We start from the raw sequence: 27613 nt of genomic DNA on the forward strand, positions 1-27613 counted from the left end.
CCTGTGTTTGCCATTAGTAGCCTTGTAGGGCGGGGTGAGACTGCTGTGGTGCTTAAAACATGGGAATAGTGGGTACCAGTCCTGACAAGTTCTTAGTTTTTTTGGTTGGGTGTTTTGGTTTTTTTTTTGAAACACCTAGTTGTTCACAGTTTCAAGCCCCTACTTTGGTTGGACAGAATAGGAATTTTCAGCTCCAAGGGGAATTCTCTGAGAAACCTGTGGACAGATGAAAAAGCAGGAGACTTACTTAAAAGGGTGACCAGAGCTCTAGCTTCCCCATAAGAAGAGGTGGGATAAAATGTCATACAGAGGTGGACTTGCTGCTCTGTATACATCTGTTCCATTTGGAGCCAACAGCTCATCTGGGAATTTGCACATCATAATACTGTTATTGATTTTTCTGTCTCTTGTAGGAGGGAAATAATCATTAAAAAATAGTTCTGATGGTTATCGTCTCTAAAAGCCCCCATATATCTGCTTTTGTGCCATGAAGATTTTACTTGAATTTCAAGTGTTGCGGTCCCCATGGAGCATCCAGACACTCCGCAGATTATTCCACCAGCATCACAAGACTTTTGCACCTTTGAATTTCTCATATTATGAAGCTATCAGTCGTTGTGAACAGGAAGTGCCCGAGTACTTCAATTTTGCAAGTGATGTGCTGGACAAGTGGTCTCAAATAGAAAAGGTAGCATTTCTGACCCTATAGATTCAGTATTTTTAGTGAAACTGTGCCCCTATCCCCAAAGTCAAGTCTAAAACCATCACTGGCTTCAGTGGGACCAGAATTTCCTCCCCTATTTCTATTTTAACATAATCTTACATTGCAGAGAAAGGAGAGGCAATTTGCTTTAGCATCAGAGGCAACACGGTGCTTTGTTTCTGTGACTCTGATTCAGCAGTGTGTGCAGTGCTGGGTTCATAAAACCATGTGAGTGATTTATGAGCATTGCAAATCGGGTAGATATACACACCAAGTTATATGTGCCTTGGAAAAGGGCTTTTTTAAACAAAACATGCTACGTGCTTAATATCCCTGCCCTAGAATATGTAACACTATCCAATTCCACTGCCTGGAGCATCCCAAAAACTCTGCAAGGAACTGCAGGAGTCTCAGAAGTAATCAGCATGCTATTATTTACCCTTGTGTTGTGTATAGGAACGAAAGGGACCATCAAATCCAGCTCTGTGGTGGATAAATGGAAAAGGAGATGAAATTAAATGGAGCTTTGAAGAGCTGGGCTTCCTGTCCCAAAAAGTGGCCAACGTGCTCTCTGGGCCATGCAGTCTGCAAAGAGGAGACCGACTTCTAGTGATTCTACCCCGAATCCCAGAGTGGTGGCTGCTGAATGTGGCTTGTATGCGAACAGGTGAATTGCATCATTCCTAATCGTCTACAGATTGTTTGTTACCGTCTATGCCAAAAGTTAGTTAACAATTCATTTAGCAATTACATTTCTTATTTGACTTTGTAGCTTGGACATTTGACAATCAAAGGGGCTGACAGGGGTAGTCTCTTATGACTGATGGAATTACCTTCATCATTTTTCTTTCACTTTCTGTGGCTTGTGTTGATTGTGTTAAATCAATTTGGTTGTGTTAAATCGATTTGATTTAATTTCAACAGACTGAAGTTAAAGCTGCTAGTGTTTAGTGCCCCAAAGTTATACTTTCTACTTACATTGTGCCTGGAGCAAAGGATCTTGTAGAAACAGAAGCTATTTTGTACTTCAGATCGGCACATCTGTATTCAAGTTCAGGTGTGTGGGACTTGTTTTACCTTCTTCTCATTTCTGGATTGAATGGTGCTGGTATTCAACAAATCAGGAGAAGCTATGAAGTGATCAGGACTGAAAGTGAAAAATACCTAGTGAATTTCCCATTTTATTGCACTTTCAGGTGTTATCATCATCCCAGGGACAACACAACTGACAGCACAAGACATTTGCTATAGATTGCTGGCTTCCAAGGCTAAGTGCATTATTACAACTGATGTGCTTGCTCCTGCAGTGGACTCAGTTGCATCCAAGTGCCAGTTTCTGAAAACGAAGCTAATTGTATCTGAAAGCAGCAGGGCCGAGTGGCTGAACTTCAATGATTTGCTCAAGTAAGTGCCTTCTACCTTAGCTCCATCATAGCTATCTCTGGTGGAAGATTTCTCATGCTGTTTAAACGCACTTGTGTCTCATTAATGAACTAAATACCTTTGAGGGGGTGGGAGAGAAGGCAATTTAGTCTCATTTCTATGAAGAAAGGGAATATTTGGGAATAGCCAAATTGTTAATTAAAAAATAACTACAGTATTATGACGTCTAGGTGTGTTACATGTGACTATGAAATAATATGGAAAAATTGATAGGAAAGCCTCTTTTATTGGCAGCTGTGGCCTATTTACCCTCTAAAGCTCAAAGAAAAATATTCTATACAAATTATTCCAATCCATATTCCTAAAACTTGATGATAATAAGACTAATGTGAATAGCTTTTCACTGTGAAAGGCTAAAAAAAGCACAATGATGTAGAACGAACCCCATGTATTTAGGAATCCACCTGCCTCACTACTGAAAAGCAGCTACTAAAATGGCACCCAACAGGCAGCTCTTCACTGCAGTGTGTGGGACTGTAGAAGGAGTGGAGAAGCAGAGTGGGGAACAGAAGCAAATACCCTGCTGCAATCTGCTCAAGGCCCTAGGTGTGATTTTACCCCCTGATATTTTGTTAAAAGCATCTGTGTAGCTAAAACCATTCTTTCGAGGAGGGGTCCAAGCTCTTCAGTCACTTTAAGAGCTCTGTAAGATGTACCATGTGTCCTCACAACCACAGGTGTCTGAACTAGCATTACCTGGGTAGCTCACTGTACAGTGTCACTGTATTTCCATCTGCTCCTTTGAACAACTGCTCACTTCAGTGTCACTGAACCAGGAGATGGAGGAAGCAGTAACATTGCATTCTCAAACCTCCTAGAGCTACTAAAACATTGTCAAGTCGATTTGATGAATCCTCTTTGCTGCTGGGCTAATATTCCATGGCTCAGTTCCATGGCAGAGGGTAAAATTGATTTGATAAAACCTAAATGTTGTCTGGAACTGCGTCAGTCCTGCAGAGGCTGTCACTGGCGGTCAGGCAGGTAGGCTGTCTGGTTTCCCCGGATGGCTGCCTTGCAAAGTGCTGGTTGTCTGGCTCCAGGGTTGCTCAGCTGTCAGGCTCCTATCTTCCCAGAGTGCTGCGCTGCTGTCCTGCCTGGCTTGTTGGCTAGCCAGATCACTGGCAGCCTCCCTGCATAGTGGGCTAATTGCCCAGACTTCCCAGCTCCCCATGTCCTTGGCTGCCTTAGCTGGCTGCTAAACTGGCCAGGAGGCTGCGGGGCTCCAGAGTGGGGGCTCCCGGGCAGCCTGTCTGCCTGCCAGCCCGCACAGGGAGACGGCTGGCGGGGGGAGACAGGCTTCCCACGCCCAGCCTTGCAGGCATGGGCAATGTTTGTGTGCCAAGCAAAAGCTTTTTGAACATCAGTCCTGGCAGAGAAAAAGAAGCGATTTCGCTTTCTCATCCTAGTATGAGATGAGAAATGTTTTCCTCCCATGTGCCAGACGACCAGGAGTTTGAGCCTCCCCATGCTTCCCAAACATGGCAAGGGATAATTAACCAGTGGGACCACCTGCCGAAAGAAATGGTGGGTCCTCGCTCAGCTAATCACACTAAGGCTAGAAGATACGCTTTCTGGAGGGCACTTTGGTCAAACACAAGATGCTGGGCCTTTTGGTGGTTGTTAAGGGAGGCAAATGAAAGACAGCCAGTTGGCATTTTTACTCGGGAGAAGGTGGACATAGAGAATAGTTGGAGAGCAAGATCAGCAATACTTTAATGCAGAACTAGTAGTGCAAGAGTGAGGGGATCTCAGTAGTTTCTTAGCCCTTACATCTCACGGTACAAACAATCCTGCGTGTACTGGGCACAAAGGATCCAAGCTAAGTGTGCTATAATAACACCAGCCACTGTTTCATATAGCCTTTCATTTTTATTAAGGGCTGCCCCTGCTGTCCATAACTGCGTGAAGACAAAAAGCCAGGATCCAATGGCAATCTATTTTACCAGTGGTGCCACAGGCTCCCCCAAAATGGTTGAACATTCCCATGGAAGCTTTGGTCTGGGTTTTTTTCTCTGTGGAAGGTAAAGTATTCAGCTAATTATGCCTTTATAGCTCTGAAATGTGAAGCAAATAGAAGAGGTTTTGTATGTGATAAAATTATGATAGATTATGAGGCTGCCACAATACTGTACGTGTCATTTCTTTTGGTCTCCTGAGCTGAATTGTACCCAGGAAGCAACGATCTTGTTTGATATGGTATATGGCTCCATTTTAGAAACTACTTGCCTGTTAATCCAGGATATATAACATATTTAAATGAGATAGGATACTGTTTGATTTTCTTTATCTTTGCCATCAGTATAAAGGCTAGACAAAAGGCATTTATTTGAGCTCTTGAGTTGCAGATCAAATTTACCATGCCTTTCTAAGGAAAAAAAAAAACCAAAACCCACAAAAACTCACATTTTTTAATTTCCACTTGCAGACTCCCTTATATTGGCCACCTTTGTCTTCAACAGATACTGGATGAATTTGACTCCCTCAGACATCATGTGGAACATGTCAGACAATGGTTGGGTAAAGGCAGCTATTGGAAGTGTTTTTGGTCCGTGGTTCCAGGGCACGTGTGTTTTTGTACATGCCATGCCACAGTTTGATCCAAGAGCAATCTTAAATGTAAGAACACCATGCTCACAATGAACAGTTACTCATATTTCATGTTGTTTTCCAGGCAGGCCACAAAACTAAGCCTCTTAGGTTTATAGGATTAGCTGTTTTAAGATGGCATAACCACAAGGTGATTTTTCTTTGAATAGGAATATAATACAGGAAGGATTTTGCAGCATAACTTCTGGGCACAGGATATTACCAGCTGGTTCCGATCAGTAGGAGTTACTGGTATTACTTAAACCTCTTCCCTACTGTATTTCACTACTGAAATGATAAATGAGCTGAATTACATGTAAATTAATATTTTAATTATGCTGCTGTGACCCTGAAGAAAGGCAAGTCAGTACTGAAAAACACTGAAGCCATGAGATTGGCTTGGTCTTAAATTATTTTCAAGCTTCTCAAGCCAATCTGAGTTTTAATCCAACACAAAGGGATGAGTGCTGTTCCCAGTGGCTCAAAGCACCTACATGGAGAAGTGTACATTCCTAACACATGGGGGTTATTTGGGGATTTCAATCCCATTTCATTTCCTTTCTAAAATGGTAGCTGCTAGTTTGGTTTTCTTTTTTGTATAAATTTCTTGGCCTTGCAAACACCCGCTTGCAACATGCATGGGGTTTCACATCGGTGCGCAAAATGACGTTTGATAGTAGAGGCTGCTTTACCCATGGTGTGGTTGAAGTGAAGGCTGGTGAATGAGAGGTCTTCCCCTGGCTTTTATTTATCGCCGCCTGTCCCCCTCTCTGAGCAAATTTTCATTGCAGGCAGAAGTGAGTTTAAAAAAAAAAGTAAGGCTTAGCTCTACCTGAGGGACTGTGAATCATCCACTGGTGTTACAGGTGAGAAATAAAGATGTGTCAGAAAACAGAGGCTCAGCTGAGATCTTTATTTTTCTAGCAAGGCACTCATGTCCCGTGTTCTGTCCCAGCTAAAGGAGGATATATAAATTTGGCAGTCCAAAACAACCTTTTAATACAGTATTACTCTCAACTCAGCCAGAGCTCATGGAGACTTGGCTCTGCCCACATCAGGCCTTTTGTCAGGACAGCTGAGGGAATTGCAGCATGTCTAAAGCTTTGTGACAGTCCATTTCAGAAAGCGTGGGGCCAGATAAAAGACTGACATAGGCAACACGTTCAAATGCAACCTCTAGTTTTAGGTGCCTCCATTTTGAGATGCCTGTCTTTGTCCTAGGGTGAGATGCAGGCTTTACTGAAGTCTCCTGCAAAACTTCGTTGCACCTCCAGGACCAGGGTTTCATACCAAGGAAGGGTCCTTGTGCTTCAAGTGAGCATCAGGACAAATTAGGTACACCATTTACCACAGTCAATGTATCACCTCTTCAGCTGATGTTTGGGGCACTGTAACATCTTTCCTGAACACTGACAGTGACGGCAATTACTTTGCTTTCCATGTAAGTGAGGTTACAATCAGGTCTTGTAATTTGTGCTCTAGTACGGAATAAAAAGGAATAGTTAGCAGCAAGTTTTTTCCCAAAACAATATTGTTTAGCCCTCTTTTTTTTTTTTTTAATATGTCAGACCTTGTGCAGATATCCAGTGACCACTCTGTGCAGCGCCCCAACTGCCTACCGCATGTTGGTACAGCATGACCTCACCAGGTACCACGCGTCTGTTACAAGTGACCATGCTACGTCTGTTCAAGCTATTGCCCAGCTCTTTAACAATGATTCCTACAGGCTCTTATAGCCACTTCAACTCTCAGAGTGGTGGAAATGCTGTGTTGGAGGCAGGGGCTGTGAGGAGGCGGAGCCCTTTCCTCAGCGCTGCAGAGACAAGTGGCAAAGTCCACCCCTCAGGCACCTCCAACCCAGAGCAAATTTTGCCCTGAGGCGTTACAGACAATAAATACAGAGGCCAGTATTCAGCCCTTGAAGGCACACGCGTGGCTGCACTGCCATCAGTCCTGTGCATCGTTGCAGCTCTCTGCTTTGGCAGCCCCAGTTTCTGCTGGAAACAGCCCTACTCCCACTGGAGCTCTAGGCTTTCCCTCAACCCTAACTCTAGGAAGAGTCCGGTGTGTCCTGAAGTCATGGGGTTGGACATAGGGATGTCAGGGAGAGCAGAATTTGTCCCTTTCTGTTCTCTGACACTCAGCAATGTCCTCTGTCCGTGAAGGTACACATTCAAGACACTGAAGCACTGTTTGACTGGAGGGGAACCACTCAACCCAGAAGTGATGGCACAGTGGAAAAGCCAAACAGGACTGACTATCTATGAAGGCTACGGCCAAACTGAAATTGTACGTTCAGCTTTTTTGTAAAGGGTTACAACTCAGCTATTACTTGGGGGACTTAAATATCTCATTCCTCTTGGTAAATATGGAGCTTGGCCATACATGTTTGACTAAAAAGAAAGATGGCAGTAGAATACATGGCAATTGCGTACAAGAGGGTTTATTGTTTTGCTTAGAATTACTGTTGGGTTATGATACTGCTTCTAAGACTACTTAAGCTGTAAAATATCTTGAATTTTTTGTCCAAGACTCTTGTTGAAGTTCACAAATGTTTTGGCTCACACAAATGTAAGATTTAGATCTTATCCTAGCAAAATGGTGGGCATAATACAAACCAGGAATAGCCTCAGGAATGACAGTGAAAAATACCTGGGCTGGTTGTCTTTTCCAACAGGGAATGATATGTGCAAATATGAAAGGAATGAAAATTAAGCCAGGTTCCTTTGGAAAGGCAGCTCCCCCCTGCGATGTTCAGGTATGGTGGTCCCCTTTTCTGTTCGCTGTTGATTTCATGGGAAGTAAAACACGAGAGAGTACCGCATACAAGTTTTGGTACCGTACAGTGGTAGGGTGGCTGACTTTTTTGGTCGAGCTGTTGGCTGCTGGTTTTAGAACATGGCTCTCTTAAAATGGGAAGTTAAAAAAATCACTCATTTGCCTTTCCTACTGCAGATTATAGATGAAAATGGCAGTGTTCTGCCTCCTGGGAAAGAAGGAGATATTGCTATCAAAATGGATGCCAAGCGGCCATTTACTTTTTTCACTCAATACCTGGTAAGCCAAAAGTGAATTTCTGGAGAGCCAGTTCAGGCCTGCAGCATGGTATGTATTTGTACCAACAGGACCAGGTGCAACAGCAAAGAGCTGTGGCTCTTCTTGGCTTGACTTGACAGTGTTCTGACTTGGAAACTTCATTCTCTCCACCATTCTTCTGCAGACCTACTGTGTGATCTTCAGTTCTATACCTGCCCTTGTGATCAGTTTTCCCCTCTGGAAAAAGCAAGCACAAGCTCTTACATTCTTGAAACAGAAAACAAGCAGTGAAAAATACGATGGGTGGTGTCCAAAGAGGCAAAACTCATCTCTTGGCTTAAGGCTTCTCAATATTTGGAATATTTAAGTGTTTCTTGTTAAACAGGATGATCCAGTGAAAACTGCCGCCACAATCCGTGGGAACTTCTATATCACTGGAGACAGAGGAAGCGTGGATGAGGATGGATACATATGGTTTATGGGGAGATCTGATGACGTCATCATCTCCTCTGGGTTTGTAGATTTTGGTTAAAATGCCAAGAAATGTCTAAAAAATAACCATATACCTTTCCCCTACTAAGCATTTAATTTCTCTCTCCTAGGTATCGTATCGGACCATTTGAAATAGAGAGTGCCCTGATACAGCACCCAGCTGTCGTTGAGTCGGCTGTTGTCAGCAGCCCAGATCCCATCAGAGGAGAGGTGACTAGTGGTCACTCTCCTGTTCATAAAGTGCCTTGGGTGACAGAGCTTACACTCAACTGCCACTGAATTCATAAGACTCTTAATACAGCTATACAGACTTTTCCATCACTTTACCCATAAGCAAGGAGAGCAGTAGTTTGTATATCCTGTATTCCTTTTTTTTTTTTTTAATGAAAATATAATCCTTAGTTTCCTGAAGAACATGGACACTGAATGTAAAGGTGATTCTGTTAAGAACTGATGTACACTTTGACCCACTGCCTGGAGAATTATATTCTTTACTTTAACAACATATGCTTACAGGCCCCAGCATCTAAGAACTTTAGAACAGTCCTTTACAGAACTCGTAGAAATTTGGAAGCAGAGTTTGAAACGTTTATCATGTATTACTTAGGACCTTTACTAATGTAAGGTAGAAACAGTCTTTCATCCTAATTTTAAATTTGCTTACACAAAAGCAAATTTTGCTCTACAGTGCAGGTGTGATACAGCAAGCCTATACTGCAGGCAATACGTATTTTCAATTAATTGCCTCATTTATTAGGTTGCTGTAGATTAATTAATGCTGTATTTTTTATTTATGTTCCCTTTGTAGGTGGTAAAAGCTTTTGTGGTCTTGTCTCCTTCCTTTAAGTCACAAGATCCAAAGAAACTGGCCTGTGAATTGCAAGATCATGTCAAGAAAGTCACTGCTCCATACAAGTACCCCAGAAAGGCAAGTAAACATGAGTGTATTAAAAAAAAAAAAAAAAAAAAAAATCCCAGACACCTATTTTAACCGTAGAGAGGCTAGAAGCAGGGAGAGCAGACTCAGTTCAAACTCAGTAACAAAGAAAAAAAAAACCAAGTATGTACTGTGCAAGAAAAATGACAAATATTATTTTAAAGATTTTGGAAAATAATAGATACAACACAATCTAAAACCAAATCCGGCGTTATTTCCCCAGTCACAAAATTCCTATTTAAATTAAGTAGGATGGGACATCTATGCTGTTCTGAAAAAATTTCTAAATGAAATCTGCTCATTTTACTTTTTTTCCTCTTTTGAATCAGATTGAATTTGTCCACCAGCTGCCAAAGACAATCACTGGGAAAATCCGACGGAATGAACTGAAGAACAAGGAGTGGGCACAAATTTAGTTTTGATAAGCAATCTAAAAAAGCCTATCCCTATCAATTTCATTCATAATCGAGCTTTTCTGTTACAACTGTAAGCACCAACATAGGACTATATTTCACCCGTTAGGCAGTGATTGTGTAATAATGCACAAGGTTTAAAAACTCCCAACTGTATGGGTTTTAAATGTTTGTGTTCTTGCTTAACAAAAATCAAGCCTACTTAGCAAGGCATATGCAAACATATCTTCCAGCCACCTAATGCTTTTCAGAATTACAGTACAAGCAGAAGTAAGTGATTACCCGGTGAAGGAGCAGTGTGTTCATTCTTTAAGACCAGATATTTAAACTCACAGGAGGCTTATTAATGAGGAAATTGTGATAGTATGTAATGAAGTTCCCCGAAATGGCCATAGATCTTGCATGCATCCAAATTAAGCACCCTGCTTATATGAATCTTGAAAGCCTCAAGATTAAGGAATTATGTGTTAACAATGAATGTTCAGTAAGTGCAAATTATGAAAAATAAGAAGTAAAAGAATGCAGACATCTTTAAGACTGCAGCATAGGTAGCATCTAAATGTCAGACACGGGCTTGACAAATGGATGGTAGCTATTTAGCAGTTTCTTCTGAAGACCTGTAGGTCCTGTAGACAGATGAGTGAGAGAGAGAGAAGGAGGAAAAAAAAAAAAAAACACCAAACCCACAAACTATCCATGAGTCAGTCTTTGTCCTTAGGAATGTAAGTAGGCTGTCTTGAATCGTGATCAACAACATCAGCCACCAATAAACATTGACAGTTGGCCTTTGTGTCTGGTCTCAAATGTTTTTTTTCCTATGTGTGACCTAGACATTGCTGGTTTTAATCCACACACAAAAAGCTTTAAAATTTAAAGAAAACGCCGATGGAGGTAAGAAAGCTGAGTTTTAATAAATGGGTCGTAACGGAGACAGGACTAGGGAAAAAAGTCATTTTAATTTTCCAACTTCTAAAACAATTTTGAGAGAAGAGGAAAATATAAGTTAAACTCTGTTGAGAGACTTGAACACATCCTTTTCACTAAAGCAAGACAATAACAAGGGGTGTTCTTCAAGATGGGTCTTTTCCCATTAGCAACCCACAGACTTTTACGCTAGAAATGAAATACTAAAGCTAGACAGTTGTACAGGAAGCATACTCAAAACCCTACCGGAAAGCAGGTTATAGCTGCACTGGTTTTGGTTGTTTTTTAAAAGTCACTGGGATATCAAAAAAGTTGCTGTGACAAATGGACAACAGAAAGACTCACTAACGTTACTTTCAATCTAAAACAAAATTAATACTGTAAAGCTAAAACTGTACCAAAATTAAACTTAATTCCCCTTATCCAGTATGGTATAATGGAGAGCTTCTTTCATAAGAACTTTCCAAGCAGTATTTAAATTCAAATTTTGAGACCTAAGAAAAAAATAAAAACAAAAAAAGACTTTATAAACCCCGCCCAAGGATTTGGAAAGAGCAGCAAAAGGCTATTTGCAGAAAATTACTCCAAAGGATTCTGTTCAGTGACTACAGCATTTCCTATAAACCAATAACTGCTGTATACACAGCTAATGTAAACACACATGTAGTTTTTGCTAAAACCGTCTGCAATGCCTGCACTGTACTTCTGCTGTTGTAGAACTGTCAAATCTATTACTCTAAATCATCTCATAGTATTCAAGTATTTTGATCATAGCAGTTCTTCCCATTCACTTTCAAAACTTAGCACATCCTTGTAGAGCGATGTGCCTATATATACGTATATAAAACCCTCCGTCATACAGGAAATGATCAGTTTTAGCTCATTCTGTTGTTCACACAGAAAAATGTATCTGAGTTCTGCAGTCACACAAGTTGTCAGATCACTTCCTTAAAAACCCTCTGCAAGCAACTGTCTTTTTCAGATCTCTCACTTCTGTCAATACTTCCTGCCAAGAGCTGATTCTGCACTGCCTTTTGATTTCTGTAGCCATCAGATATAACAAAGGAGAGTCAATATATGTCAGAATGGCCACATTTACCTATGCATGGACACACATGTGCTTTTTGTGCTAGGTAAAGGCAATGCAGAACAAAGCCATAGAAGAATGACAGCAAGCTTCACCAGAAAGGTGAGGCACTCTTGAGCACTCTTACATCTGCTGTAATGTCAGCTCCACCTGCAACGAGCATTAAAATTCTTACACATGTGGATTTTAAAAACGAGATTTCAAAACAAAACCCACTCTCCTCTTTAAAATGCCCTGTCAGAACTCTAGGGCAACTTTTTTTAATACGTTTCTATTGTGTTTATCTTTCCCTTCTACCACATTTTCTACACTGTCAGCGCATCATTCCCCTTGGGCTCAGCTTCTCTTTCACCTTGATTCTTGTTCTCTTGTTTTACTTCTTTTGAGCTCTTCTCCTCCTCCTCGGTTTCTGGTTTTACTACCTTCGAGTTCTGGTCTTCTGTCACACTTGATGGGTTTTGTTGTGTGTCTTCTTTGTTGCTCTTCACCACCTCCTGTAGATTGTATTTTCTGAACAGAACATAGTCTCTCACCACACTCAAGCAACAGACGTTTTTTATTATTTCCACCACAATTGTATATTGTGGGTTATTAAGATCGACTTTGTTTTCTGGATTGAGGCTGCCCACAATTCCTGTAAAACAAGATGTAGTTTAAAAGATGCTGGAAAAACTGTTTCAGAGCATAAGTATACCCTATTGAGAGACGGCAACATCCCCCTTAGTTGTAACCAATTACTTGTTTTTGTAATCGCTTAAAGTAGCAGAACACAGCGGGACCCTTAGGATATACCACCAGTATGACTGAAGTAACTGAAAAACTATCCCACAAAGAAACAAAATACTCGAGTAAGGTGGAGCTATTTTCTGAGTCATATATTCAACAGAAATAGTAACACATTATTTCAATATAGCATCCAGAGGGAAAGCCTGATAGCAGTCATTTCAAAGCACATGTGACTGACACTCCAAATTATATTCAGCGCTGTACTCTCATCAGCTTGTTGTCTCTTAAGACGTCAACAAGGAATATTGATGTCAAGCTTTTTTAAGTCTCAGAGAAACTTTTGTAATTCAACATACAGATTTTAGGTAACAAATATGTATGGCCATTAAACCCACTTTTAATCATCTGACCTATGTTATGCATGCAGTTGTGGGCTGCTTATATACTTGTTCTTAGTTCTGTGTGAACATACATACCTGCCAATTCCTTAATTACTTCTTCCCTACTCATATGACTGTTATTACGAGCTTTGTAAACAATCTGAAAAGTACCCTTATTAGGGGCTTTAAACCAAGGCTCAAAAAACGTTTCCGTGTATTTTTTCATATCCTCTATAAAAGCCTTGCAAGTTCCAGAAATGGGCAGCATGCGCAGAATGACTCTCGACTTCTTCTTTTTAGTGGCATGCATATCCTTTAATATATGGTGCACCAGGTTCTCAGGTTCTACAAGAAAAACAGCTAGGTATGAGAAACAAATTAAAGGCATTTTCTCCCTTCTTCCCCCCTCTAAATAATAAGCTGGGGAAACGCACGCTTGGCTGCACTGCTGTCAGCCTCAAATCCCTTTTCTGTAAAGAGTTGTTTTACTATACCAAATCTAGATAATGAAAGATAACTTTGTCAAAGCAGATTCCTCTACCTTCAGCAACTCCGCTAATGACAAAATTTAGTGGCAATGCCAAAGGGAAGGGGAAACCCTGTATTTGTGTGGTGTACGCGAGCTTCTTGAAAGTCATGCGGCCTGTTACTAACAGCGTTCAGAGCAGTTTATCCCCACAGCATTACGCAGCATCGGTTGACGTCCCACCTATGCCCCGGGTTCTGATGAAGACCACGTTGTTGGCGCCGCTCTCCACCGACTGGAACCGCCGCAGCTTCTGCTCCATCGAGGCGCGGATCTGGCCGACCTCCTTCTTCAGGGCAGCCTCAACATCGTCCTCATCCTCCTCCCTCTCGCTTCCAGACAGCCTCTCCTCGTGATCTGAAAACTTCACACAAGGCACGTCTCTTATTTGGCGAGCACCGACCAACAGCGCCCGCAATTTAAAAACCAGCAGCAAGGCACTGCCATGCCCAGGGGCCTGGCGGTGACGGGCAAGGGCCTTTTTCCCCCGGCCACCCCGCGGGGCTGCGCTGGGGTTTGCTTACAGAACCCGGCATTTTCGTGTGTGCGGTGACCACAGAGAGGTTCTTTTACCTACAGAAAGGGAGAGGAGGCCTCCCGGCGCTGCTCTCCGTGCCCCGCCGGCGGCAGGCGCTGAGGGGGGCGGCCGATACCGCGCAGGGCCGCGTTCCCTGGCCTCAGGGCCGCCTCCTGCCCCGCACCGAGCGAGCGACCGGCCGGGCCCGCCGCACGCACCTGCTCGGGCCCGTAGAGCAGGTCCCCGTACTCGCCGAGGAGGCTGTAGGCCTCCCCCACGCACTTGCGCTCGTTCATGTTGCAGGTGATGAGGATGCCGCGCATGCCGGCCTCCAGCTGCTGCCCGCCGCCGCGGGGCCGCTTGGCCCGCCCCGCCGCCGCCGCGAAGTGCCCCTTGGGCCGCCGCTTCCGCGCCGCCGGCTCCGCCGCGGCCATCGACCGCCACCGCTGCTGCCGCCGCCGCGCACCGCGATGGCGTCAGGGCCGCGCCCCGCCCCAGCGCCCGCCCGCCGGGGCGCGGCACCGCCCCGCAGCCCGGCGTCGAGCGGCGGCCGCCCGCCGCAGCCCTGCCGTGGAGCGCGGGGGGGGCCCGCGGGCGCGGGGCGCCGGCGCCTCCCGTCGGGCCCGGGGTGGCGGGGCGCAGGCCCGTGCGCGGCGGTGCTGCTCCGGGGCGGCCGGGCCCCGGCACCGGGCGGGATCCCCAGTGAGGCCCTCGGCCGGCTTCCAGGCTCCTCTCGCAGCCGGTGGTGCTGTAGGCAGCGCGGTGCCCTTGGAGGTAAAAATAACCCGAAAACCCACCCTGGAAAATTACAGTTCACCTCAGACTCCACGCGTGCGGGGGGCGGCTGAGCATTGCCCAGGCACGCTGCTCCGGACTCGACGCGCTCAGCCGTGGTCAGGCTCAGTCACTCGTAGCCCTTGGCGCTTTCTCTTCCCCCCAAACTTCGGTTCCAGGATTAAAGCCTGGGTTTGTGTTAATGATTCCAGAATTGAGAGAAAGGGTGGGCGGGGGAGAGGAGAGGACGGACGCTCGCTGAAGTGCGGGGGGCCAGCAGACCTCAGCCCTGCTCTGCCGTGGTGGTCAAACACCGACCCGTGCACCCCAGCGGGGAGAGAGCCGGCCTGCGGCCGCTCCCCCAGCTTCCTATCGAGCTCCTGAAGGTGTTGGGGTCTAGAGGGACCACCTGATACAGAAACTCTTCATACAGGTAAATTTAGGCCTGAGGTACTAGAGAACATGCGTTGACAGAAGAAACGTGGCCTGCAGCGTAGTTTCTAAAGGAACGCATCTCTTGGCATCTCTGTCCATAAGAGCCTCCTCTCCCTGCAGTAACTCTTGAGCTTCTTGTACAATTAGGGGGGGGAAAATTAAGTTCCTCGACATTTTGTGGAAACAGGTAGAGGAGACAGCTAAGGAGGCCTCACTAGGGGCAGGACTATCTTATTATTTACATCCAGAGAATCCAGCTGGGCTAAAATAGGGAAAAAAGGAAACTTCATGAATTGATGGAAGTATTTATCAGTTACAACCACAACAGGAGGTGGCATTTATATCTTATATGAAGCTTTGTTCCTGCAAAGCCTTTGAGGCTCGTACAGTTCTACAGCAGTTGTTAGACATCGGTGCGATTATTGGCCACACATTAATTAAAAGTCACTAAATCTTTGCAGGGCTGAGGTTGTGTGAAAGACTCGAAGTTCTGGTGAATTACAGTGATAGTCTCTGGAGCTGGGCACGTCAGGACATGTTTGAAACACGAGGGAGAATTTCTACAGGCAGCAGTGAGTGGTGCAGAGGAAATGCAATTAACCATTCCGAAAGTAACTAGGATACTTCTGTGGTGAAAAGTGCTGGGGGACTTAGAAATACCCATTGGTGTTCTGGAAATTAGTTATATGCCCTACCAAAAGAATAGGTTACAGGTTAGGTGACTGTGGGAGTTACGATTTTCCTCCTAAACTGGAAACCTTCTTGCCTACGTATTCCTGGCACATTTGCTGACTCCTATCACAAGCTATTGCTGTAATTTTCTCCTAATGTTCGTGCCTCCTCTGGGGTGATGTGATCTTCTGGGTAGGGAATCCCTTTAAGGCTGTTCCTCTGCCTTTCCTCTGGGAGGATTTCATCGCATGCATTTCAAAGAGCCGTTTAAAATGTCACTACTGCAGACTGACTGTAGGTCTCCCTTTACCGCTAGGCAGAGAGCAGCTTTGTTGTTTGGGGAAATCTGTTTTGAATCAGTTACTTCCTGCTGCAGTGAACATTTCAGGGAGCTGGTTAACATCTCCTTTGAGATGCTGTTTACAAATGTTGCTGTTTACAAATGGATGTGGACGGAACCCCGGGAGGGAGTTCTGGCAAACGTACAGGACCTACATGCCGGGAAGGACTGCAGCGTCACCCTCACTGATCAGCACCCAGAGGACTGTTCTGGTCCAAAGATGTAGATGGGTGCTAGCAATCTCTCTGCTGACCTTAGAGCCATGGTTTGAGGATGGAAATACAGCAGGAGCTATTTAGAGCTCTGGCAGCCAAACCCTTATGAATCTTCGTGCCCCAATTTAAGTTACAGCTGTTGCTAGCTCCCTAGTGAGTGACATCCTTGCAGGAGAGGCTGAAGGTAGAGGAACACAGCAATGTCACAGCCATGCCCACAGTGATGCTGGGTCGTGGCCTGGATGGCAGAGAGGATGGCACACATTCCCTCCTGCCTCTCCCGTGGGAGCGGAGCAGAGGAGGCAGCGATGCTGGAGCACCATATAACTGCGTGCTCTCTGAACATGAGGTAGAGCCCTTACAAAACCTCACAAGTCACCAGGTATTAACAAAGCTGGTCCAGGCACCAGCTGCAGCGTCCCAGGAATCAGTGCTCACTGTTGTCATGGCTGGGCTGCTGCGGTTACCTGGGAAGCCCCAAGCTACCCAATGAGTGGTGCAGTCACAAAGCCAATCGCAAGGCTGTTGCTCCTGTGTTGCCCCAGCCAGAGTGTAACAGATGCGATTTGGCTGTAGCAAGGTGTTACGACTGTGTTCCTCCATGGGCTCGTGGGTGGGAAGAGGGGAGAAAAAGGAAACAGGAGAGATTTGGGACTAACGCTTTCTACCTCCTATCTGAGCTCTGCAGAAACCTATCAGCTCTTCTCGCTGAGCTGGACTTGGCTGCCCCTTGTGTCAGTCCAAAGTACATGTAAGGAACACAGGAGTCGATCACTGGACACAGTAATGGTGCAAGAGTGAGCACATGGCCAGGAGTCTGAGATCTGTGTAGGGAGTCAAAGCTGTGACACATCTGGGCACTGAGAGGGCTACGCTTCAGTCCAAGGCAGGGAGGCAGTAAGTTGGGATTGACGGCCTTTTGACGAGGTAACTGACCCTCCACCCACCCCTGCAAGCAGCTGGCCAGGACATACTCTGGCACTGGAGCAGTGCTGATTTGCCTCTTGTCTGTCCACATTCCTTCCTCTCCCTGTCCCTTTCTGTCTTTCATTTGGCTGGGTTTCTCTCCTGTGTTTGTCATACGCAGACTGAATGTTACAGATCCAAAAAATGTCCCTTTGCTTCACTAAATCACTAAAATCACGTGATTTTACAGCTGGGTAGTTATTGATTCCATAAGGAACTAGCAGTGTTTATATTATTTTGTAAATAGAAGACAGTTGACAATGCATGAAAATAATGACTTCAGAGTTTTCAGACCTCCTGCTAAGTTGACTATTTTTGAGAAGCAAGGCTTTGCATTTTGGATCCTTTTTCAGGGAGTCTTCTAACGTTTCCCTGCCTCATAAAGTGATGCTTTTTGCTGACCACACATCAAAATAATGTTTAAAACATTAATACTTAGAATCTTTTCAGGGCTTTGCTACATTCCTTTCATTCCTGGCAACCAATATATCCCCAATGCTGATAAACTAGAAAAACTGTAAATATCTTTGTACCAAGGGACACTGTGGTCACATCCCAAGGGCTATGTTCCTGCGGACTCCCCTGAGAAGATCTCTCCAACTTGGCAGCCGGTGCTACCCAGTTCATGCCTCTTTGAGTTATGAAGCCATAAAACAACAGTATAGACCAGAGGTGCCAGAGTACTTCAACTTTGCAAGAGATGTGCTGGACAGATGGACTGGTGTGGAAAAGGTAACAGTTACTTGGCTTCTCTGATGCCAAAGTATTTAATGCTGGTCATTACTGCTGAGTATCTGACAAATCCAATAACTGAGACACTGGGGTTATGTTCTGATTATAATCTGGTGATCATCTCATGCAGTTTGAACCTGTAGATCCCTTAGGCCACACGCTGTGCTGTCCACAAGTCCAAATAGTGTTTCCTTTAATCAGTAACTCCAGTGAGATTCAGTATGAGTAAACAGGTGCCTCATAAATGAGACTGTGAACTGAGCCTCTCTAAACCGTGCATCAGTTCCGCCGTCCGCCGTGCCATGCACCCTACCTGGATGTGCCAGGGAAATCACTTGAGCCCTGTATGTTTCATTGCCTGCCTGTAAAATGAGTAATAAATACAGTGTAATGTCAAACCTCACCCACCTATCCCAAATATGAAATCTTTTGCATCAAGGACTGGGAATCTACAAAACTGAACAACTTTGAACCCCAAACCAGCCATAAGCTCTATGCGAGGAAAGAGAATATAGAAAAAAAACCCCCATGAAGTATAAGTCTGTCACTTTTTTTACTATATAGGTCTGGTCTCTATGGATGTAGGACTGGTTTTGCAGGCTCAGGCTGTTCATGATGAGGGGCTAAACACAGTTACGTCCAGCCTGGCAGCAAGAACAGAGCGGAGGTATTGCCTGTCTGACACAATTGTTCCTTTTGCAGGAAAACCAGGTTTTGGCAGGCTGTAAACAGAGCAAGGAACAGCCTTTGGAGAAGAGATTTTGCCCTCTGAAGTGCACAGATAAAACCTGCCCCCCTGAAAATGCACCTTAGTGTTATTGTACCTTCAAATAGATAATAAGGTGTCATATTCTTGCTGCCCCAGTGAATTTTTTGCTCGGGAGGTGACTTACTACACCGCTACTGCTAAATGCATTGGCCCCCTTTAAAGCACATCGTATGCATATATTTCAAATCACATATATTTCAAAACACATCAGTTAGGTGAGACATTGATTAAAGATCACACTGTGGGCCTATGCTTTTGAAACTTTGATTGATTTTCAGAAGTACCAGATAGGCCCAATTCCAGATGAAGTTGAAAATGAGGGCTGAGGGCTGAGGAGACTCTGGGGCACAACCCAGAGTTACCCACATTCATCAGCTGCTTTGCTGGTGTGTCCTGAACCAAAAAGATTCTTCTTTCTCCGTGCTGATTACTGTACAACCTCTTCAGAGTGTAAGATGAAGAACTCAGGAAAGGAATACAAATTTAATTTCCTAAGTGACCTTTATAGACTGTTCTCTGCCTCATTTGGAATCAGTGGCAAATTTCTATTGCATCCCCAGGTTTCTCCAGCACTGAATAAGTGAGGAATGCTTTTCTTCCTCAAACTTAAGGTAAAGGCAATGTGTTTCTAAAAGGAATCATTTGTACTGTACCCTGTTGTTCTATAGGAGGGAAAAAAGTCTAAAAACCCTGCATTATGGTGGGTAGATGGTGCCGGAGAAGAGGTGAGGTGGAGCTTTGAGGAGCTGGGAGTGCTCTCCAGGAAAGTGGCAAATGTACTCTCTGATGCCTGCGGTCTGCAACGAGGAGACAGAGTTATTCTGATTCTGCCCCGGATCCCGGAGTGGTGGCTGGTGAATGTGGCTTGCATGAGAACAGGTTAGTAAAAGCATAGAAATGGTATATAGGTGCAGAAATTTTGACTTAAACCAATCCTTGCTATTTAATGCACTCAGAACTACCAGCATGCTAATGAGGATGAACTAGTGTCGTGCTGATCAAAAGCACTCTTCATGGCAAGTTTTTTCTTTGTGTTGTTTTTAGGACTTTTGTGCATGCCCTAGCTGTTAAGGAAACCCTGTGAGTCCGTGTGCCCCTGTCATTCTCCTTTTTCCAGCACTTGTGATGTATCACAAATGCACTCTCTTGCTAACTTGCAGTGAAATTAGCTCACGCTTAACGAAGTGTTTCACATGTTCCCGTGTGGGATCTGTTAAATACTCAGCTTCCCAGTATTTACAACCCAGAATGTCTTGGTGCTTCACAAACACTAGCAGTATACCTTGTGAGGCAACGGCTGTGTTTACCAGTAAAGAAGTCAAGTCCAGAGAGATGGCATGTTGCAGGGGCAGTGTTTTCAGAACAAGGAAAGTTATCCTGTTGATTTCTTTTACTGTCCCATGATCAATATAGTATTTGCTAACTTGTGCTAATCCTCCCGTTGCATTTAATCCATCAAAGAAATCAGTATATTTACAAATGTAGGGCCAAGTCCTGCATTTAGCACAGCTCTGTCCCACTCAAAAGAACGAAGTAAGCTGAAGTCTGCTTGTAGGTACCGGTGCTATTCTTAAATGTTGAGACTGTTTTTCCATTCCCCTTCCTTCCCTTTAGGAACTGTCCTGATTCCTGGCACACAGCAGTTGACAGCGAAGGACATTCTTCATCGTCTACAGAAATCCAAGGCAAAGTGTATCATCACTGATGATTCTGTGGCACCAGCTGTAGACTCAGTTGGGGCTGAATGCCAGTCTCTGAAATTCAAGTTGCTTGTGTCAGAGGGCCACAGAGAAGGATGGCTGAACTTTAAAGATCTCCTGAAGTGAGTAAATACCACTGTGAAAGCACCACAGCAATATTGAAAGAAAAGCACAGTGATTTGCTTTGAATAGGAAATGTTGGCACGCACCAATGTATTTTCACCCTTTTAGGATTGCATAGTGGAAAAATATCAATGTTTGTGACACTTCTGATTGCTGCAGTTATTTTGGTTAAATATTTTCAAAAATGTGTAAGTCACACTTTCAAATCACTTTATTCATCATTTTGCTTATTTTAAGAAATGCTTCCTCTGATCACCACTGTGTGACCACAAAGTGTCAAGATCCAATGGCTATCTATTTTACCAGTGGAACTACAGGCTCTCCAAAAATGGCTGAACATTCCCACAGCAGCTATGGTATCGGCCTCACAGTAAGTGGAAGGTACAGATATCACTCTAAATTGCACATATTTCTGTAGCTGGTCACATAGCAGAGGGAAGAGAAACATAAGATTTTTACCAGAACCTTTTGTTTCAATAGTTCAAAAAACAGCTGTTGTTTTACATCCCAAAAAGTGGGGGTTTTTTTCCCCTATAAAACAGAGCAGTTTGAGTCCAGCTGCCTTAGTTTATAGAGAATGTAGCAGTCATATAGTCATTAACTTCTTTTTAACATTTTCTTTTAACTTTTGGTAAATTCTTCACTGTGTATAGTTAATAGATTGCCCATGAACTGAGCATCAGCACAAGTTTATGAAGTCTGTACCACAAAAGGGAAAAAACCATGAGTTGTTGGGCTTTTGAATTCCTGTGTGTCTGGATTAGACACAGCTCCTGCAGGAACAAAATGCTGATAGTTCAGAATCTTTAAATTTATAAAGCAATGTTGTTTATAAAATTGATATGGCAGTGCACTTCACTCTAACAGGCAAAGAATAACAAGTCAGAAATTACCAAACTAGAAGTAAGTAAACAACAAAAAAAAATCCTCATCCCTAAAAATGAGTTTAGCAAGACCCCAGCGATCTCATACATATTCATACACCACCATGTTCTGAGGTGGTGTTAGCTTGTCCGTCAGTATCGTTTTTCCCGTAGAAGAATGCAACATCAGTCTATCCTGATGACATCCTCACTATGCTGTGTCTTACTCCGGCTCAGAAATTCAGCCTTTTTTAATTGCCATTTGCACAAGACAACCAGTGATGGATTTGCTTCACTGGCACATCTCTTGTTGATATTTTAATATTTGCCTTATTCCTGCCAAATAGAGACTGTGGACCGTTTCCTTGTGTTGCCAGGTACTGGCTGGACTTGACTTCCTCAGATATATTTTGGAATACATCAGACACGGGCTGGGCAAAGTCAGCTTGGAGCAGCATTTTTTCGCCATGGATTCAAGGGGCATGTGTATTTGTACATAAGATGCCACAGTTCGACCCAAGGATTGTCTTTGAGGTAAGTGAGGAGAGCCCCGCAACGAACAGCACTGCTCTCTCTGGCTGGTCTCGCCCAGGTTTTCGTTTCCCCTGGCGCTGCATGGAGGGAGCACGCAGCACAGTTACAACTTTCACCATGCGGTAATCAACTGATTACTGAAGTAGCGAGTGCTGCAAATGTGTACCCCAAAATGAGCAAATTTAACATCCAAAGAGTTTCGTCATGTACTCTGCTCTGGGTGTGACTGCACAAACCTGCAAACGTCCATTATTAGGCCTAAAAGTGAAGTACATAAGAAATTGTTCTGGGATTTGTGGAGCACTTTAGTGGTGTTGTTAAAGTAAGTGACAATAACAGATGAACGTGAATTTCAGTTGCCTGCACCATGTAATTCAAAGTTAAGGAGTGAAGAGGCAGCAAGGTTGAATTTCTGTGACACGAGGCACCACCATTTTATTCTCTTAGATCCTCCACACACTCCTCTTCATCATTTGAAAAAGACTACTCTGTTTCATTTTACATGGAATGACTTTATCATTATATCCATGTTAATTAGATGGCTGGAAATTGCTAGTTAATATTAGGATATGTTGAAGAACGCTGTCAGTTGTACACCTACAGAGCATCTAAAAAAGTAGCCTTATGGTTTCACTTGTTTTCTACTTAAACTGCAATTATGAAGAAATTCTGCAAGAGAAACTGTAAAGCTTTCAAGAGCAAAATACTTTGGTGTGTTGAACTAATTGTAAGTTGATGTAGATTCTGTTTTGAAGAAGAAACTAATTAAATGTAATTGCTGTGTGTTGGTGTTGGCAAGTACAGAGCTCACTGCTTTTAGGACACTTAATGTTTTGTTCATGTGTTTCATAAGCTGGATGCAGAGATCATTACATTATCTCTTACAATGAAGATGGGACCTCACGGGTTTCAGTATATTGGCAAAATTCACTTTTTTCTATTCTAAATTCTCTAGAGTCTGTCAAGATTTCCCATAACCATCTTCTGTTCTCCTCCAACTGCCTATCGAATGTTTGTGCAACATAAACTGTCCGGGTAAGCTAAAGCAGAGTATCCTTGTTGGTGTGTTTGATCAAAACAGCAGACCAAATGCTCATCTCACCTTGATTTTATTCCGAATTTACAATGGCGTAACAGTAACTCAAATATGTATGTCTCAACATTTTGAATCGTAAATATTAGGAACAAAGTCAGAATAAAGATTTAGGGGTAGCTTAACAATTTTTTTTTGCAGATTTGTTTTTGTTTAACGCTGCACAGTTGAAATGGAATAAATAGGACTCAGTAAAAATTTTGTTCTTATGTAGCAAGAACCCCGCAATACAGGAACACAGTAATGAATGGGGCATAGCAGATAATGACTGCCAATTGTGTGTTTTCTCTTTCCCACTAAGCTATACGTTCAAAAGCCTGCGGCACTGTGTGAGTGCTGGGGAGCCAATCAACCCTGACGTGATGGAAGAATGGAAAGCGCAGACTGGGCTGGACATCCATGAAGGCTATGGACAGACAGAAACAGTATGTTCTGCTTTACAAATGTAAAAATGTATGCGTTACAGATACAGCAATAAATTCTATTCAGGTAGCCAAGAAAAAGTGATTTAGGGGAAAAGTCAATTGCAATAAGCAACACTGGAAAAATTTAGTTTTTGTAAGTTATAAAACAATCATAACAGCTTCACCCAAAATCCAAGGACTGTTTTTTATTCCTGTGGGCTTGGGAACTAACATAAAAGGGGTATATTCCTTATTACTGCATTCCAAATTCTGCTTTAGAATCTGTCTTTAGAGCACTCACATTATTTGGAGCTGTGGGCATGATTCTGAGGGCATAGTTTATTTCTAGAAGTTTAATCATTGTATATATGATTATAATGAAGGCAATTAGTGTTTCTTACAGAAATACACAATATTAGCTGAGTATTTTAAACCTAAGCTAAAGATTGAATATACAAGCCACAGTTTAATTAAAAAAAAAAAAAACCAAAACAAACCCAACACCGCTTGTTACAGGTGCTGATCTGTGGAAACTTTAAGGGAATGAAAATCAAACCTGGCTCTATGGGAAAGCCGTCTCCAGGGTATGATGTCAAGGTATCGTACCTCTGGTGACTGAGTCTCGCTCTCTTGCATAATCACTTTCCGTTAAAGAGGTTTGAAAGCTCTAACATGGAGTTGTACCACGTACCATCATCATTCAGCAGTGAACGAAAGAGTGAAGAAATGCACGTTACTGCCCTAAACTGAGCGTGCAAAATAAGCAATTGGACTTCCCTGTTGCACCACCCTCACCAACAGATGACAACCCACTGCTAACTGACGGATATCGAACGTTAAGGCAGTGACAGAAATTAAATTTCTGAGTTAAGGAAGCATGGGAGTGAATGGTGTTTCCTGGTGATAACAAAACGGCCGAAGCAGATTCTAGCACCAGATCAATTTGCAACATGGGTTAAAATTTTTAGTATCTTTCTTTCAGTTCTTAAGTTTTCCCACCCCGTTACTTATGATCCTCCCTGAGGTTTTACTAACATCATTACATGTTTGCATCGTACTTGGCATTCCTCAGGTAAAAGACATAGTGCAAAGTACAGTGGATTAGTCATAATCTTACACTTCAGTTGTCAGACTAAGACCCCCTACTGCTCCAAATCATTTCCCAATAAAAAAAATACTTTGATTATGTATTTTAAAGGCACACCAAGATTGTATAATCTTAACATAATGCTTTTTAATTTGGCTCCAAGACAATAAAACTCTGTTTTGTTTATTTTTAGATTATAGATGAAAACAGTAATATTCTGCCTCCTGGAAAAGAAGGAGATATTGCCATCAGAGTAAAACCTACAAGATCGCTTTTTCTTTTTACTTGCTATGCTGTAAGAATATTTCTACAGTTAAAGTAGATATCCTGCTAAATCTGTGTCACAAGGAATGTGATGCTCCATTTCATGTACATATACTGTGCTTACCGGTCTGAAAACCTGTAGGGAGGAAAAAGGGATTTCTGTTTTTTTTCCTGCAGATGCTCGGTCTACTTAGACAAACAATTATGTGTTCAATGAGATTGTCCCGCTTAGCAAGTTAACGTCCACTTCCTTTTGATTGCTATTTATTTCCTTAATAAAAAGGGAAATGTTTGATGGAACCCCTAATCCCAAAATACTCTTTGGCCTGAGGGCTAGAGCCCCCATCTGAGAAGCAGGACACTGTTCAAATGCCTTCCCTCCAGATTTGGGCTTCATGGAGCGTTTCACACATGGCAACAATTTTCAGGTTTGGTTTTTTTTTTTCCCATGTTGGTTAGAATTTTCTGTCCGAAGACCAGTAGAAGAAATGCATAGTGCTTTCAGTTCTGACACCAGGAAACCTTATTAAATTTTATGGATAGTATCGACCTATAATCAGGTCTTCTGAGCAGTACTGAGCATGTGGGAAAGGAACACCATGCATACCACCTAGAAAAATTCTTGCAGAAGTCAGTTGCGTTGGCTGTAGAAAGAGCCAAAACTTTTCTGGGGGGTGAAAAAAAAAAATCTCAGGACAGGAGATGCTCCAAATACAATGGAAATAATCATTAAAGGATAATCACCTAAAAGCAAATTCTCAGTTCCATAAGCCTACATATTTTTGCAACCTTCCATGGTTCCTAAAGTTGTGGGGCATAATACATTATGATTAAAATTGTCAGTCACAAGTAGTGAAACTTGATTCATTTATTGCAATTTATGAATTTTGTATCTAATTTTGTAGCTTAGTAATGGTGACTTAATAATTCTCTATTATTAATGTGCCACTTGAATCTGATGCACATGACCACAGTATAGACCAGTCTGAAAAGCTGAAATTTCTGAATATTTGACTGTACCATAACTTACATGCTAAATACGTTAAAATGCAATTTCATGTATTTTTAAGGTAGTTTTCATGTCAAATGCAATTTAATATTCCCTAGGATGATCCACAGAAAACAGAGGCAACAATACGTGGGGATTTTTATGTCACTGGAGACAGGGGGATTATGGATGAGGATGGATACTTCTGGTTTGTTGGAAGAGCTGATGATGTCATTAATTCTGCTGGGTAATTTAAGACTGATTAACAATAAATCATTGAATAACACGGATGATTCAGATGTGACATTATGTTTATGTGTTATTAAATACAACTAAATGCCCTTTCCTCCATTTTTAAGATACCGTATTGGACCATTTGAGGTAGAAAGTGCCCTAGTAGAGCATCCTGCAGTGGTGGAATCAGCAGTTGTCAGCAGTCCAGACCCCATCAGAGGAGAGGTAAACAAGTTAAACAAGCTTATATATTTAAATAGCTTTGTGCATACCAGAGCTAATAAAGCCCAACTTTCAAGGGATTTGTCTATCCAAGGATTTTTTTTTCTTTTTTAAATTAAAACTGAATAAATTCAAGTTGGCATTTCTACTCTATCAGACACTGGAGAATCCACATAGGAAAAAACTGACCAAGGCAATGGCCCCAAATCCAATATAACAAAAGCGGCAGTTGAAGCTTTCCCTGTCGTTCAAATACCTAGTTTTTTGTCTTTATTAAATGCATATAAACTGCCTGCACATTCCAGACCAATAGTGAGCACCCACGGACTTCGCCAAACTTTTTGTACCTGCCCTATGCATCACCCTGCAGTTTGTCAGCAAATGTTTGATCCAAGTTTCACATCTTACTGTTGTGTAATACTGTTTCCATTGGTATTTAAACCATTGCCGCTGTAACTTCTTTAGGTAGTGAAAGCCTTTGTTGTTTTAACATCTGACTATGCTTCACGGGATCCAGAAAAAATGATGAAAGAGCTGCAAGACCATGTTAAGAAAGTTACTGCTCCATACAAGTATCCTAGGAAAGTGAGTGCTCCAATACCCAAATAATTTTCCCGACCATAAGAACTGTTATGTGGCTTATAAGCCTATGCCACTGAGGTTAAGAAAAAGTAAAGATTTAGGTAAACTGAATCTTACTTTATATTGCAATTTCCTCCCTTTTCCAATAGATGGAGTTTGTTCAACAGTTGCCAAAAACTATTAGTGGGAAGATCAGAAGAAATGAACTGCGCCAGAAGGAGTGGAGAAAAGACTAGAAGTACTTGTTGCCTTTTTATAGGATTTTTTACGAAGTAAAATATTGCAGATTTACACAGTAACATAGAGTAAAAGACATTATACTATAGCCGCCTTAGTTAAGGTTTGAATAAATTCTTACCTGATGCCCAGCACTAGGCTGTCCCAGGTGCTGCACTAATAGCTAATAGTACAAAAGTAGGCAGACTGATAAAAATGAAATGGGAAACTCATGTAGTCAAGAGCACAATAGGTGATGTGTGTTAAATAAAGTATTTAATGAAGTGTCATCAGCATTTTAGCTTTATTGTTATTTAATTTAAAGGATAAAAAAAACTAAGAGTTTAAGAGAACACTTGTTTCAAGAATCACTTTTGGTAAGTGCAACAACTTCTAAATACATTTTTAAAAGTTAGCTATGATCATTACAAGTATGTTTAGAATAAAAAGCATAAATAAAATCTGTATCATTAAAATGTTCTTTAAGGACTGGACTAGTAAAGAATTTAAAATACATTATAAAGCAGATATTTAAGATTTGTAGCAACAGCTGCTCATACTTTAATTTTAGCACTTAATAGTTTTGTCTGTTCTCTTATACTTCATTGACAAGATACTTTATGATATATT

General features: G+C 42.6%; 2 protein-coding genes across 2 annotated transcripts; one reads left to right on the forward strand and one right to left on the reverse strand.

The window, feature by feature from the left end:
* Positions 1–487: 487 nt before the first annotated feature.
* LOC309591501 (uncharacterized protein) lies at positions 488–27295 on the forward strand (the record flags this gene model as incomplete). Its single annotated transcript, XM_082313957.1, has 31 exons — positions 488–688; positions 1160–1370; positions 1900–2107; positions 4024–4167; positions 4606–4762; positions 6301–6380; positions 6898–7021; positions 7410–7490; positions 7688–7789; positions 8154–8281; positions 8371–8470; positions 9069–9188; positions 9527–9601; positions 10441–10501; positions 11668–11723; positions 13028–13091; positions 13275–13605; positions 14334–14544; positions 17710–17904; positions 19342–19552; positions 20288–20495; positions 20734–20877; positions 21737–21893; positions 22849–22928; positions 23288–23411; positions 23907–23987; positions 24671–24772; positions 25849–25976; positions 26089–26188; positions 26651–26770; positions 26917–27295. The coding sequence occupies 31 exons, from the start codon at positions 488–490 to the stop codon at positions 27001–27003; spliced, it is 4191 nt and encodes a 1396-aa protein (XP_082170083.1). The 3' UTR covers positions 27004–27295.
* On the reverse strand, positions 10646–14204 carry THUMPD1 (THUMP domain 1 NAT10 acetyltransferase adaptor; the record flags this gene model as incomplete). Its single annotated transcript, XM_082313060.1, has 4 exons — positions 10646–12255; positions 12824–13072; positions 13437–13617; positions 13989–14204. 4 exons carry the CDS (start codon positions 14202–14204, stop codon positions 11927–11929), a joined length of 975 nt encoding a protein of 324 aa, XP_082169186.1. The 3' UTR covers positions 10646–11926.
* Positions 27296–27613: the final 318 nt, after the last annotated feature.

This window comes from Platalea leucorodia (assembly GCF_965183815.1).
Source record: "Platalea leucorodia genome assembly, chromosome: 5".
In the NCBI taxonomy this organism is placed as follows: Eukaryota; Metazoa; Chordata; class Aves; order Pelecaniformes; family Threskiornithidae; genus Platalea; species Platalea leucorodia.